Genomic DNA, 16,362 nt, shown 5'->3' on the forward strand with positions numbered 1-16,362 from the left:
ACTCCATTCTCACCCCCTTCTCACACACATGCCACACCAAACATTCTCCAGCCTAGTTGCCTTCAAGCTCAGCTGAACTAAAGTTAAATTGATACTCCCAAACACTGAAAAGTCTGCACGTGTTCAGCCCAGCCACCCTTCCAGGTAGTAGTTAATATGTAATAATTAAAACATCTGTATAATGCCAACTTCTCTTCAGGAAACTATAGTAATAAGTATAGCATTTACTAACTTATTTAATTGTGCACTAAACTAACATTTATCAAATCACTGGTGTAACTTCTACCTATAAAATGTAAGCACTCACATAAAAGTTGTATAAAAGCTTAGCAGAGTAACAAGTGTAATTGGAAAATAAAAATAAAATAGAGCAAGCTCTTGGTTTCCAAGCTGGGTTCTTTATGTCTCGTGCATCGTCACCAGTGATGAAGATTCAACAATTACAACTCAGTTAACAATTCTGCTGATGGCTCAAATAGATTCCAGCTCCCTCTCTGAGTCAAAACTTTTGGTCACTAAATCAACAGATATGACTCTGAATATAAACAGGGAGCAGATTCACTGAGTAAGAAGGGGCTGCATTTTGATTGTTGTTTTGGCCAGAAAAGTAACTCTTTAAGGGAAAATTTCCCAACCCAAGAACAACTTTAGTGACTAATATGTTTGAAGCTCAAAACTCATTGCCTTTATACTATATGTTCATAGTGGTAGTCAGTTGTTTAATTTGTGGTTGTGATGGCTTTCTTTGTAATTCTATATTATGGTAATTGCTGTAGTTAGAGAAGGACCTGTGTAAAACTCATCTTACTCAGAATATATGCTCCTTGTAAGCCTCCGAATCCCATCAGTGAACTTCACTGACAAAAGTGTTTACCCTTGGCTCTGTAGGGCTAGCTGAGGGACAGTGAGTTGTATTGTATTCTGGTCTTGTATATCACCAAACTGTTAGCTAAATTCAGATTACAGGCCTTGTACTACTGATGATGTTGTAAAACAGGAAGAACCCATTCTGGTTCTCATACCCCAGAGGAGTTTCTGGAGCTTTTGAATTGTAAAGTGAAAACATATTTGCTCTGGAGCAAATGAGGGAGAATGAGTATGGAATCCCAAATGTAAAATTTAGATACATTCTTCTAAGTTTTTAACCACACTTTAAAGATTAGGTCTGTATCTTGGAGATTCACAATTTATATACCAATACTATAGGAAAATGTATCACTTTACTTGCCTTTTTGAGAGAGAAGAGAACTGTCTCTTGTGGAATAAAATCGAATTTACTCTATCCTTTATGGGCAAAAAATCCTTAAAACTTAAAATTTATATTTAAAAAATTGAAATTTCTCTAACTATGTACTGACAATCTGTTGTAAAGATTTAGAACCAAATATTTTCTGTTTCAAAATTATATTCAATTTGTTGTATACAAACACCTTAATGAAATGTTTTAATTTTTTAACTATAGGTATTGGCAAAACCTTTAAACCTTCAGGATCAACAACAACAAAGTTTAGCAATGCATCTCTTGAAACTTGTCCTCAACTGTCTTAACTTTGACTTCATTGGCAATTCAGCAGATGAGTCCGCAGATGATCTATGCACTGTACAAATCCCAACAAACTGGAGAACAAGTAAGAAAAGATCATAACTGTTAACACTAAAGTACATTCTACATGAAAGGGAATATGTTATGTTTGTTTTGATACAGTACTTGTAATTATAAAGTTATCTAAGATCTTTTCCTGTAAGGTAGTCTTGTTTGCTGATATATTAAACAGGAAACCTCATGTGGCTATTCTATAATTTCTATCTATAACAGAAACAGTAAGGAAAGAGACAGTGTACTATGCCACACCACGGTGTGCAATTCAAACTGTTCTCTGCAGGTTCTTATACCATGCCCACACCGAAGTATCTGAGTATCTTGAAGAGCTGCAGTAAGCTCTCTGTGTGTATAATACAGGTCGCTTATAGAATCACGTTCCTGGGTATCCATGTGTGACAGGGCAAGGTCCCACCCCTTCTTCTGCTCTGTCTATACAGACTATTTGGAGACGTTCAGTTGTTAAACACCACCATGTAGTTTATTTACATTTGATCTTAGTGGGCCATACATATATAGCTGCAGGTTCTGCTCAATCCTCTGCCAAGGAGGAGAGAGGGAAGAGGTGTCTCCACCCAGAGATCCTTCTTGGTTTTGCCTCTCCTAGCCTGTTTTTCCTTCTTGTGCCTTCATTTACCCTCTGCCTTAAAGGGCCAATTAGCTGGTTAGTCCAACCTCCAGCCCATTCTAATTCACTGATTAGGCACAGTCAGGTCCACTGCCTGGGTGTGTGAATTAACTGGTGTTTAAGTGATCAGACAGCTTACTCAGCTGTTGTTCCCAGCACTTTGTCACACGACTTGTTGTACAGATAAATTTTTTTCTTTTAATGTATAGAATAGATTAATTGTGCTAAAAGAGCATTACAAGGTCTTATAAACTATACATTGTTTGAGCTGAGCTATTTGGTACACTTATATTAATATTCTTTAATCAAATTGTACCTCACTCTTAGCTCTTTTATGAAAAATAAAAACAAATCTGGTGATAGATATTTAATTATTACTGATAAACAGTGATAAAAACATCTCTCTTCCCCCCCCCCCTCAGTCTTCTTAGAACCAGAGACCTTGGACCTGTTTTTTGATTTGTATCATTCCCTTCCACCAGTGCTGTCGCAGTTGGTAAGTAAAGCTTAGTGATTTACATTATAATAATTACTAAAAACCAGTTCTCTTTTGACTTTGTAAATTTATTAAACATACAGGCTAAATGTTTACTCCCTGTCCATCCCCAGTGACATCTTTGGTGCCATCTGCATATAATTTGGGCCATCCCTAGTAAATGGAGATGTAAATTTTTTTTGCATGTTTAATAACTTCTGTAACCTCATGGTCATGATTTGCCATTTGAAATATACAATAAATACACCAAATATGTTAAAAGAATATCATTAAGATTGCAAAGTCAAGCACTCAGAAGTTAGGACATGCCAGAATTAAGGTTGTCTGTGCACCCTTAATTTGACCCTTAATGTGTGTGCATTATGATACAGTCTTTAATTATGATTATACACTATTTTATCTCCAGGACTGCTGCCTCATTCAGGGCAACCAGTGCTTTGGGGAGGCTCACTACCATCAGCTCCCAGTCTTCTTGCCCAACCCAGTCAGAGCCTCACCACCACCAATAACAGTCACAGTTTCTGTCCCTCCTCCATCCCCTCTTACAGTCCCAATCTCATCCGTCTCCTTTTATCTAGCCTATTTCTTGAACACAGCTGAATTCTTTTTGCTGACACTTGCCCCCCCCCCCCCCCCAAAAAAAAAATTCCACCTGAGGCAGACAACCAGCATGGAAAATTTTAGCCAAACAGTTGTTCTTTAAGTAGTGCCCCTATAGGTACTCCACTGTAGGTTTGGCAGCTCCCTTTGCATCTTGGATCGGAGATCTTCTGTAGCAGTGCCTGTTGGGCCTCACATTCACTCCTCTCCATCTCGCGCTGGGGTCGGCATCTATATATAGCATTGTGCGGTCCAGCTGCCCTCAGTTTCTTCTCAACCACCTTTGGTGTGAAACCGAATCCAGAGCAGAGCCCTTCTACCTTTAGAGATACTCTAATTAACTTACCTTACTTTAGTAGTGATTAGCCATTTTCATTAATTTTCTCCCCCTAAAAAGAAACCAAAACTTTGCTACTCTTCCCTCCCCGTTACCTTACGCTTCCCTGTTTCCCGCCCACCCTGATTGGGAGTTCTCCCCCTTGGGACTATGCTGGGATCCCCCTGGTTCAAGAGGTATCTCTCTTCTTGGTAGGCCTTACCCATAAGCAACAGTCACTCACAGTGCATCTGCTGCCTTGGTGGGGGCCACATCACAAAGAAGTGCATCCACTGCATCAGCTCAACCACCCGGACCTGAAAGGACCATGAACTCAGACTGAAACTTCTCCTCATGGAGAGTTCTCTATGGCCAGCTTTGGACCCCAGCCCTGATACTTCTCAGGCATGACTCTCGCACTCGACTTGGTCATCAGCTGACCCCTGCTTGTTACGGCCATCCAAAAGGAAATCCTCTCTTTCCTGCTCAGATGGGAAGAAACTGGCCACTACATCGCTTTCAAAGGAACCACCTCAGAGAATGCCATCCCCTGCGAGGTCAGTAGCCTCACCATCATCAGGGGTCAGACTTAACTCCCATGACCGTCTGGGTACCTCCAGTACTGGAGCTAAACAGAAGTCCAAGAATCATAGAATATCAGGGTTGGAAGGTACCTCAGGAGGCCATCTAATCCAACCCCCTGCTCAAAGTAGGACCAATCCCCAATTTTTGCCCCAGATCCCTAAATGGCCCCCTCAAGGATTGAACTCACAACCCTGGGTTTAGCAGGCCAATGCTCAAACCACTGAGCTATCGCGCCCCCCACCCCCAAGGACTCTAAATGGGCAGGGTCACAGGTGGACACGCTGTCTCTTGGGACTGAGACGCACAGTGAAAGAGCTTCCAAAACAATACCTCCAGCTGCTCAGCCACATGGCAGCAGCCACGTTCGTGGTAAAACATGCTGGGTTGCACATGCACTGTCTCCAGGTGTGGCTATGCACAGTACCTCCCAGACAGTCTTCACTAACTCCAGTCTATGCCTATCAAGATCAAGGATTCACTACACTGGTAGAAAAAACACCAAAACATCTGTATGTGGGTCTTTTTTCTCCAACCAGCAATATCCCTGATTCTAACAACCGATGCCTCCCTAATCAGTTCAGGAGCACACCTTCAGAGCCACATGGAGCAGGGAAGGTGGGCCTCCACATCAACCTTCTAGATCTAGATTCACAATGCACGCCGACATTTCCTACCACTGATCAGACACTGGACAGACAATATCGCCTGCATATTCTACATCAACAGACAAGGCGGAGTGAGGTCCTGCTCCCTATGCTTGGAAGTACTGAAATTGTGGAATTGGTGTATCCAACACAACATCAACATTTCAGCCACATACCTGCCTGGACACCAGAATACTACAGCACGTTCACTGAGCAGATGATTCTCACAAGACTGTGAGTGGGAACTAGAGACGAGTCCTTCAGTGCATATTCAGCCACTGGGGATTTCCCCGCATAGGTCTCTTTGCCACACCAGAGAACACCAAATGCCTTCAGTTCTGGTCGCGGGAGGGTCTAGGCTATGGGTCTCTGGAAGATGCCTTCCTCATTACATGGGATACTCTAGGACTTTATGCCTTTCCACCTTTTCCCCTCTTGTTTAAGGTACTTCACAAAATACAGGTAGAACAAGCCCGAGTCATCTTCATAGCCCCAACATGACTACGACAAATGTGGTATTCTTACCTCTTACGCATGACGGTGTGTTCTCTGATCATCCTGCAATTGATTCCACACCTCCTCTCTCAGGATGCAGGCTGAATTCTCCATCCCAATCTAAGTCTTGCTCATCTGAAGGCATGTCTCTTTCATGGTTTAAGGATTCGGAGATGACCTGTTCAGAGGCAATAAAAGAGGTTCTCTTAAATAGCAGACATGACATGACTCACCGTACTTACCTCCAAAAATAGGAAAGATTCCAATCCCAGTACAAAGCCAATCATGTCTCAGCAATGAACACCCTGTTAGCACTCATTCTGGATTATATTCTAGATCTTAAAAGATCAGGCCTATCTACAAGCTCCATTCGTATGCACTTGGACACCATCACAGCATTCCATCCCAAGATAGATGGCTATTCCATGTTCACCCACCTGCTCATGAAGAGATTCCTTCAAGGCCTTTTGAACCTTTACCCTCACATATGACATCCCACCCAACCCTGGGATCCCAACCTCATCTTGCACCCTCTCACCAGATCACTATTTGAGCCCATGGCAACATGCTCCTTCATTCATCTTTCCATTAAGACAGCGTTTCTTGTTGCCATCATGTTGGCCCGATGAATAGGACAAATAGGGGCTCTCATGGCATACCCCCCATACAACATTTTTCCTAAGGACAAGGTCATGTTACACACGCATTCAAAATTCCTACCCAAGGTACCATCCTCCTTCCATTTGAACCAACCTATCCACCTTCCCTTTTTCTTCCTGAAGCCATACACCGACTAACAAGAAGCAACTCTACTCACCCTGGACGTTAGGAGAGCTTTAGCCTTTTACCTTGCTAGAACTAAATCGTTTAGACAGTCGCCACATTTATTCCTCCCAACTGCCAAATGATTGAAGGGAGTGTCTGTATCCAAACGACATCTTTCCAAGTGGATCACACAGTGTATACACCTTTGTTATCAACTGCACAACCAGCTACCTCCACCTGGAAGTTGAGCACATTCCACTCGCTCTGTCTCCCCTCGATTGCCTTTCTCAACAATGTGCCGATCACTAGCATTTGCAAAGCAGCCACCTGGGCATCTGCGGACACTTTTAGCCAACACTATGCAATTATCCATGACACAGCATCAGATACCTACTAGGATGCACTGCCTTCTCCTCCTTATTAGACGCCACTCCGAAGCCCCAGCTTTCCATCTAGGGGCACTGCTCTACAGTCACCTACAGTGGAGCACCCGGTTACTCACCCTGTGCAGTGGCTAGGTTTTCCGAGATGTGTGTTGTTATGAGTGCTCCACTACTTGCCCTTCTCCTCCTCTGCTTTGGAGCTCAAAGATAAGCTCTATGTTAGAGAAGGAACTGAGGGCGGTTGGATCTCACATTGCTCTATATAGATGCCACCCATGGCGCGAGACAGGGAAGAGCGTATGCAGCCCAATGGGCACTGCTATCAAAGATCTCTGATCCCAGGCGCAAGGGGTGCTCAGCACCTACAGTGTAGAAACCATAGGGAGACACAGCTCAAAGAACCTCAATTAGTGCATAAGGTGAGTAACCTTCTCTTTGGCAGTTATTATACGGAATGGAAAAAACTGTCTTATAATGAAAAGGAGTACTTGTGGCACCTTAGAGACTAACCAATTTATTTGAGCATAAGCTTTCGTGAGCTACAGCTCACTTCATCGGATGCATAAAGTGGAAAATACAGTGAGGATGTTTTTATATGCGTGTATAAAAACATCCTCACTGTATTTTCCACTTTATACATCCGATGAAGTGAGCTGTAGCTCACGAAAGCTTATGCTCAAATAAATTGGTTAGTCTCTAAGGTGCCACAAGTACTCCTTTTCTTTTTGCGAATACAGACTAACACGGCTGTTACTCTGAAACCTGTCTTATAATGGGAGGTGTTGAGCAACCTGAATAATAAGTGGTGCAACAGTCCTGGGAAAAATCCTTCCAAGAGAGGGAAAGACGACTGGTCAGGCAGCAGAGATTTGCTTTTTTAATTTTACAATTATTTTCCTTTTTTTAGGCACTTTCCTGTTTGGTTCAGTTTGCTTCTACAAGAAGATCTTTATTTAGCAATCCAGAACGCGCCAAGTATCTTGGGAATCTAATCAAAGGAGTGAAAAGAATCCTTGAAAATCCTCAGGTATTTTTGTTTTTTAAATTCTTTGCAAATGTTAAAATTATTTGTGAATTTCTGTACCCTGTCACAACCCTGTTGCCTCTCTTTATCCCTCATGACCTTCTTCAAGAGGTCTTCCTTTAAACTTCCAATCTTCTCCTCCTTTCTTAACCAGAAATCATTTTGGGACACGGTTCATACAAAATAAGCTATGCACAACGAAGTTGTCATTTGTTAAATTAACAATGTTTGGAGAGATGTTATATGGCCTTGTCTCAGCCATGTAGGAATAAAGACAAGAGGCAATGGAGGTGGTTTAATTAGGCTGCACCTTTTGTTCACACAATGTATCTGGAAATAGCTGGCAATAAATCTTACAGTGCTGGTCATCATTCTGTCCTTAATTGTTTTCACTTATTTGGGAGGGCTGCTGTCAGCCCTTCTTCCCAACCTGGTCCCAGCCAGCATGTTGCTGGGACCCCACTGCTTACCCCTAATGTGAAGGTTAAGGGGGACTGAAAAATGTGGGGGGAATTGTCTTCCTGCTATACCAGCCATTACAAGCACCAACCTCCCTTTCTCCAGCTTCCGTTAGAGGATGCCTCTCCCTAAATCCACTTACAACTCCTGTGTATCCCCTCTATAATGAGTACCTGTGCTGGGCAACGGCCACACTTGCTGCTTATTTAATTGTGACATCTTGGCCTAACCACCTTACCTATCTCATCAACTAACTTGCTGTGGGGAAGGCTAAAACACTCCACTCTGCCCCAGCCAATCTGGCAGTGAAGAAAAAATTCCTTCCCAGCACCAAATAAAAAAGGGGCTAGCACAAGCCCACAACTGATCATAAAACCTGGTTCTGCTCTGATCCCGTGGTGGGAAGATGGGTGGTGTTGATCAGGGATTGAGAGAGAGCAAGAGAATTCTTTCTGGAATGCATGGGTATAAATACCTCTGCTCCTGCCCCGGTGCATATGGTGGGTGAGTCCCTGGTCCAGCAACTTCCTGTAGCCCCCTGGGCTCCACTGAGGGAAATCTGTCCCCCTCTTCAACCTTCTCTTCACCCAAATACAGTAGGGACCCTTAAAGGATCCTTGTCCTCTTTTCCCTACTGCCCAAAGAGTCACTGCATTCAGTTGCTGTGAGCATATTAGGTTAGTCTGGTGATTTTAAAAAAACTTTGTTTCTTCTGTAATTTTAGGGTTTATCTGATCCAGGTAATTACCATGAGTTCTGTCGTTTTTTGGCTCGACTAAAGACAAACTACCAGTTGGGAGAACTAGTAATGGTGAAGGATTACTCAGAGGTTATCAGATTGATAGCCAATTTCACTATTACTAGCTTACAGGTAAGGATATATACAGCCTTAAATCCTTAACGGATGTGGGATTTGGTTTGGGGAATTTTTTTGTTTTGTTTTTGGGGTTGGGTTTGTATTCAGTTGATGTTATTTTACTTGAAAATGTACTTTGTTCCAAGTTTGCCAGTAATGTAACTTTGTAAACTCTTCAGCCCTGGGCTCACGTCTTCCTATGTGTTTGTGCGAAAGTGTCTAGTACAGGGGTGGCCAAAATTACTGACTCTCTGAGCTGCATATGACAATCTTCAGATGTTTGAGAGCCCCCGGGAGGTGCCTGCTGGGACTCGGGGCTTCAGTCATGTGGGGAGAGGTGTCTCAGGGCTTCAGCCTTGCTCCTGCGCTGAAGCCCTGAGCCCTGGCAGGTGCGCCCCCTGGGCCTGAAGCCCTGAGACCCCCTCCCCGCTAGACAGAAGTCAGAGGTGATGCATGGGAGGGAGCACAGGGGTCAGGTTCCCCCTCCCCCCTGCCAGATTTTTACCAGGGTTTGCTGGCTCCACTTGATCATGTGGTGCCACTGGGCCCTCTCCCTGTACAGCAGCTGCTAGAGCCAGCAAGCTGGGAGCTCCGGCCTTGGGGACAGGCAGAGGAGCTAAAGCAGCGGCCCCTCCCTGCAGCTCCCAGTTCTTTGCATCTGCCTCTTCACAAGGAGCTAACATCTGGGAGCTGCAGGGAGGGCCCTCTGAGGGTAAGAGAGGGGTGTGACTCCAGCTTTTGTAGGGGGAACCTTTAAATTGTACCCCCCACTCCCAGCAGGCACCAGTTGTCTCACACAGAAGCTCCTAGCTGCACCATCCGGCTGCTAGGCAGAAGCCCTCAGCCTCCCTCCACCCAGTCTGGTAGGCAGAGAATGCGGGGAGGGGTGTCCACAAGCCACACTTCAACTGTAAAAGAGCCAGATGTGGCTCGCGAGCTGCTGTTTGGCCACCTCTGGTCTAGTATAATTCAGTGGGGCCTTGATTCTGATTGGGATATTTGAGGACTTCCTCAACATAAATAATACTAGTAGGGAAGATAAGGTTTGAATGTTCATGAATTTTCACAGGATAAGATATGCTCTAATGAAAATTAATTTGTTTCTTTGTAGCACTGGGAGTTTGCTCCAAACAGTGTTCACTATCTGCTAACTCTGTGGCAGAGAATGGTAGCATCGGTACCTTTTGTGAAATCAACAGAACCACACCTTTTAGATACATATGCACCAGAAATTACAAAAGCATACATTACTTCTAGACTGGAATCTGTTCCTGTAGTTATAAGGTAAACCTTCTTCAGTATAAACAGAACTTTGCAGTTTTAGAGCACTGATTAGCTGGTACATTGTTCTTTCTGTTGTGCTTTTGTTTTAAAATCAATAAAACTTAATGGTCTTTTTCTCACGTCAGTTACATTAAATTATATTCATTGATTGTAGTCATCACTCCTGTTTTACACTGTTGTGAGATCAGAATTTGGCCCAGTGTCTTAAAACCAAAATTAAAAATGAAACTTGAGTTCAATTTGTTTCTTTTCCAGAGCCCCCTTATTTTATAAAAAGATCCTTGCCCATTATAATCCAATATCTAAAATATTGTTGATGCTGAGCCTCTTCTGCCATTTATACCATTAGAGCAGGAGCTTCCGAGGGTCCCTCTCTACATGAGCAAAGGAAGGCAGCAGAAGCAATCCCACCTGTTAATGAAAGGGTGGGAGAGAGTAGCACAAGATGAGGTGGCAGAATTATTTTAAAATGTGATTCTGCTCTGAAAAATTACTGTAAAGTGGTCCCTTTTTACTCAGCACATCTGCTCCCTGTTGTATTCGAAGTTATAGTTGCTTATTTTAGTAAAAAAAATAAGCTATGAGCTGTTTTTAAAAAATATATATTTATTCCTCTGTTCTCCACAGGGCCAATAAAGCTAGGAGAGAGTAAGTTGGATTCTATTCCAATTCATGTATCATCAACAAAATTGCTCACTAAGTTCCACTTGCAGAATCTCTTTTGTTGTCTGTGTGAACTTTTTACTCGTAAACTGAGCATATTCTATCCATAACTAACTCTTGCATGCACACAAAAATGGAACACCAGTATACATTTTCTATAGTCGCTTTTCAGAGAATAACTTTTCAGAGAACTTTTAAAAAAATTGAATAAAAGGGTTGTTTAACAATTTCTGTACTAAATGCCATGACAGCTTGGTTAATGAGATACAAATCTGTGCTGATTCTGTATTATTTTTGCTTTGCAGTACACGTTTAAGTGAGTACTACCTTCATTTGCTATATAGATTTATACTTATTGTCCCAGCTAGTAATTCTTATTTATTGACTTGACATTTTATAGCCAAAATCCTTTTTATATTTTAGACAAATTTACCATACGATCACAGCAAATAAAGCAGCCAAAGAAAAAATGTGTTTTGAATGGCTAAAAATGTTTAATCCTTCTTCGGGGGGCCTCTGTGCATTCCCACTTGCAGGGTCTAGTTCCTGTAGTGTCAAGCTGTGAAACTGTATAACTAAGCTTTGTGTCCTGTGGGGTGCATCCTCTCATGCTAGGATGCTGTCATCATGTCAGTCTGTATGAGGAAGAGCACAACCACAGCCATCTCAGTTCGTTTGCAGCAAGACCGAAGTGGAACTACTTCTCAAGTCTGCAAGCATGTTAGCCTATCCTTTTACAGTGAGTGAGTCAGTCATATTAAAATTAGAGTAGATGAGGTCACTTGCCTTGGATTACCCCCTAGGCTGTGTCTAGTCCTGAACTCTGTTTGGAGTTGAAAAGATGTGCCACCTGCTCAACCATCTTTCCAGAGACAGATGAACATGTTTGGTGCCTACAGTGCCTGGGACAGGCTCATAGTCTCCCAGGAGACAGCTTGCTGCACTGTCTCTTCTCAGGTTTCAGAGTAGCAGCCGTGTTAGTCTGTATTTGCAAAAAGAAAAGGAGTACTTGTGGCACCTTAGAGACTAACCGATTTATATGAGCATAAGCTATCGTGAGCTACAGCTCACTTCATCGGATGAGAATTCATCTCTTCTCAGTTGAGGAGAACAGAAAGTTAATACTGCAGGTGCACTTGGCTTCCTTGGACTATCCTCACATTCTTTTGGGAGTGCTGAGGTCTTCTGTAAAAAGATTTGAGATGCATTTTGCTGCCCCAGCTTCATTGCCCCCCTTGTTGTCTGGCCTCAGATTGACCTTCCTGAAGCAAACGCTTACTTGGGCTGAGTCTCCTGGTTGGTACTGTCTAGTGCTGTATGCTTTATCCAAACAGGACTGCTCTAGCACTGCTGTCTTTGTTGGCATCAAAAATTTCCTTGGTTCGCTCCCAGTCAGCACTGGTCAACGTCACTATTCAGAGTCGGGCTTCCAGATCTCCTCATGATCCTGTCCCAGGGAAGAGAAAAGAAAAGAGGAGGAAGCATTCTGATCTGTGAAAGGAGCCTAAGGAGAAAAAGAAAAGGAGGCACTGTTCTTGGTCTCCTCTACTGATGCATGTCCTCTGTAGAGACTGCTTACCTGTTTTGACATTACTCTTGGCACACCCACTAGCTGTACATCTAACAGTGGGGAAGGAGAGCATACAGGCAGACATCCTCAGCAGGAAATCTTACAACCAACATCAGTGGTCCCTAAATGAGGTGGTATCCTCATTATTCTTCAGCTGTGGTCAGCCACAAATTGACTGATTTGTGACCATTCATAATGCCAGGTGTCATCTACTGCACCACTGGTCACAAAGATAAAAAATCTTCATCGGATGCATTGCTGCTGAATTGGAGCAGTCCTCTCCTAGCCTTCCTTCGATACCCAGACTTGTAAGGAAAATCAGAGAGGATAGAGCCAACATCATACTGCTAACACAAATGTGGCTGTGGCAGCATTGGCACACTGTTCTGTCCAGAGAACTGTTGGTTCCGCTTCCGTTGTGCCCTGACCTCCTTTCTCAATGCCAAGGGTGGATTTTTTTAGTTATGGCCTCTGAACCCATTATAGTGTTACATAAAGAAGTCATTTTGAGACCTCACCCCAGCTTTATATCTGTGGCGGTGTCAAATTTTCATCTGTCCCATTATATCTCCCTTCCTGTTTTGTTCCTCAGATCCCAGGCTACCCAGTGATGTTCTGCTTCTACGTCTTAGATGTTGAGCTTTGTTACTCCTTAGCCAAATAAACAGTATCTCTTGGCTTAAAGATGTATTCTGCTAGGGCCAGAGCTGCCTATGGAGCTGCCTGAGACTGCTATGGTAGAGACTTGCAAAGCAGCAACATGGAGTTCTGCTTATTCTGTCATTAACAATTATTCGTTGGACTTGGCATTGCGATCTAATGTTCAGTTTTGTAAGGCATTGTCATAGCCAATTTTTGCGTAAAATGTCTTGTCCACCATCCTCTAATAGGAGCACTACTTACTACTTTCTCATAAGCGGAAATGCATTGAGGCCCTTGAAGAAGAAAGTGGAATTATTTACTAGTAACCATTTTTCTTCAAGAGTTATCTCTGTGCATTCACATTGCTCATCTGTCTTTCCCCTCTGCCTCTGAGTTCTTTGTATTTCAGGACTCTGTCGGCTCGGGAGAAGGATAGAGGTGGTTGGGGTGTGTATGGTTCTTTATATAGATTATATGGTTTAAGCCAATGATGACATTGCAGCATGAGAATGCTAATGGACTGCCCTGAGGACACAACTTTGTTATACAGTCCTGTAGCTTGATGCTGGAGATGTTAGTTATTACAGATGTGAATGCACAGAGGCAACTCTTTAAGAACAATAGTTTCTAGTAAGTAACCCCTATTTTATGTTTATTGCAGAGATGGTTTGGAAGATCCTCTGGATGATACAGCTACTGTATTTCAGCAGCTGGAGCAACTCTGCACAGTCAGCAGGTGTGAATATGAAAAGACCTGTGCACTTCTTGTACAGTTGTTTGACCAAAATGCACAAAACTACCAAAAGCTATTGCATTCTTCTAGTAGGAATCCACTAGAAATCACAGTCCAAGAAGGTTAGTATTTATTTCATTTATGATTGAGACTGCATTGTTCTCTGTTATGTGGACTTGAAATGGTGCAAAATTATCCATCTGTGTATGAGAGGGAAGTGTGATCCGGTGGTCTGAGTACGTGTCTGGAAAGTGGTAACTCTTGAGTTCTAACCCTGTTTTTACTTCACTTAAGTCAGTTTGGCCCACATTTTCAAAAGTTGCCTCCAGCATGGAGTGCCTCAGTTTTTGGGTTCCCAGTTTTAGAACCGAAAGTTCTGACTTTCAAAGATGGTGAAAATCCACACTTCAATTAGAAGGCAGTGGGAGCTGTGAGAACTCATCACTTCTGAAAACCAGGCTGTACATTTCTCAGGTTGGATACCTGAAAACCGAGGGACCCCTCAGGTTGGATACCTGAAAACCGAGGGACCCAAACTTGACAGATACTTTTGAAAATGTAGGCCTTAACTTCTCTGATTTGACTGCCCCATCTGTAAAATAAATACACCAATTATCCTTACTTCCCTCTGAGTTTTGTGAGGATCAATTAGTAGTATTGGAAAAGCAGCTTAGTTATAAAGAGATAATGTATGTAAACTGTACAATATTATGGCCTATGTAATGTTATTACATAGATTAATTGTTCCTATCTGTGCCTTGTTTAACTTGACCATGTAAATGACTAACTCTTTCCTAGTGTAGCTGTTTTATAGTTATTGCATCTTTATATGACTGAATTGTGTTGTTCCCTCCAATACAGCTGTTCTTTTGTTGTCGATATTTTGGATTGGATATTGCCATTCATACTGCTGCTTTTTGTTAACATCTTGAAAATGCAGAGTTAAATGTGGGGAGCCATTTTATTCTAGCTTATGTAATGCACGTGGTCTGACTCTTTCTCTTACTTCCCTTCCCTGTATGCACCTGTCACTTCCCCTTTGTGGTCCATTAGCAAACTTGCATTGAAAGGCAGTTTTCTGTTCTCCAGCTGCAGTCTGTACTTCACTGCTGTTATTGGATTCTTCTACACATAGAGTCAAAGGGGAATGATCAGCTACAATAATGCAGGAATGTTCCATAGGCCAATACTTGGCATAAGAGAAAGTTTGGTGCAGTTTAATTCTGTATTGCTCCTTGCAGAAGAATTCAGTTTCTTTTCTGCAAACTAAACACTTCTGTTCATGCTGAACAATAAATGTTACATCCCTTAGTTATACATACTTTAATTTAGATGTTTAATGGCTTTTAATGTTACAAAATAAGTTAATATTATATTAAGATCTCATTTTATTATATTGTCTTGCTCTCTGTATCGATGGTGATGCGGTCATGGTTTACTAAACAATAATCCCCAAGAAATGGGTCATTAACAGTAGTTAACGATTACTTGTGATCTATGGTAATGACTGATTTCTTTGGGATTATTGCTGTTATAAACCATAATTACAGATTATTACAGCAATAATTATTTTGCCAAAGAAAAAATATGTAGTCTAGCTAAGCAGCTGCAAAAGCAAGTGCCCTGAACACTTCATATAGTGGAAGTAGAGAAGAACAGGGAAAACTGTAATGGTAAACTGGTTTTGTGTTAAGAGTTGAGATTCTGCTTTCCACAAATGAGACTGGAGAGAGAGTCATCAGAAAAATAGCCTTTGTTTAAATCTGAGCTACTTCAATAAGTGTCAGAGTAACTAGTTTTATGTTTAAATACAAATTGTTGACAAGAGTGTGTGGTTCAAAATAGTGGCTCTGCTGTTTGAACCATACAGCTCTGAAAAGCAGCTGCTGTTTGCTGCTGTCTTTTGAAATGGCCACTCTTTACTGGGTGGCTTTAGCCTTTCAAGTCACTGGAGAGCCTGCTGTTGATTTGGTCATTTTAGTTATACAGTCCTCTGGTGCTGCTGCTTCTATACGTTGTGTAATTTGGCTTAAATTGGCTTCTGTACGTTGTGTAATTGTGGAATATTTTTGTGCATGGGTGGTCTTTTTTTATTTGATGGTGGTGTCTGTGTGTGTGTGTGTGTGTGTGTGTGGAGAGGCCTCTTGAGAACCACAAATCTAGTAAGTTATTACAATGGTCTCAATACTCTCTGGAACCCTTCTTTAATAATAATTAATAATTTATAATAGAATATATATGGTCAAGTATAAACATTAGCTAATGAATTCTCATAACATTCCTCTGAAATAAGTAGGCATTCTCTCTTTTTTTTGAAAAACAGATGAGTAAATTGAGACAAAAATTAAGGCCAAATTTTCAAAAGCATTCAGTAATTATGGTTGCCTCAGTTGTTGCATGTGCAATTTGAGATGTGTGCAGCACATAAGAAAATTAGGCTGGAGGTGTATCAGGCATCCAAAATCAGTGTTCACTGCTGAAAACTTTGGCATAAGCTACTTGGTTAAAGTCTCACTTAGGGTATGTCTAGTTGCGATGTTTACACACCCAAAGAGTCCAAAAAGAGCCAAGTTTAGTGCTCAGGAGCTTCTTTTTCAAACAGCTGGTCTCATGTTCAAA

At 42.1% G+C, this 16,362-nt stretch overlaps 1 protein-coding gene across 3 annotated transcripts in view; it reads left to right on the forward strand.

The window, feature by feature from the left end:
- RANBP17 (RAN binding protein 17) overlaps window positions 1-16,362 on the forward strand; it is a 280,499-nt gene that overhangs the window by 27,126 nt on the left and 237,011 nt on the right. For all 3 annotated transcript variants that reach the window (XM_048862507.2, XM_075131375.1, XM_048862508.2), the window contains 6 exons: window positions 1,463-1,628; window positions 2,651-2,724; window positions 7,420-7,539; window positions 8,720-8,866; window positions 9,963-10,135; window positions 13,672-13,865. In XM_048862507.2, coding sequence (XP_048718464.1) covers window positions 1,463-1,628; window positions 2,651-2,724; window positions 7,420-7,539; window positions 8,720-8,866; window positions 9,963-10,135; window positions 13,672-13,865 — 874 coding nt within the window. The remainder of the gene's footprint in view (window positions 1-1,462; window positions 1,629-2,650; window positions 2,725-7,419; window positions 7,540-8,719; window positions 8,867-9,962; window positions 10,136-13,671; window positions 13,866-16,362) is intronic.

This window comes from Caretta caretta, chromosome 8 (assembly GCF_965140235.1).
Source record: "Caretta caretta isolate rCarCar2 chromosome 8, rCarCar1.hap1, whole genome shotgun sequence".
In the NCBI taxonomy this organism is placed as follows: Eukaryota; Metazoa; Chordata; order Testudines; family Cheloniidae; genus Caretta; species Caretta caretta.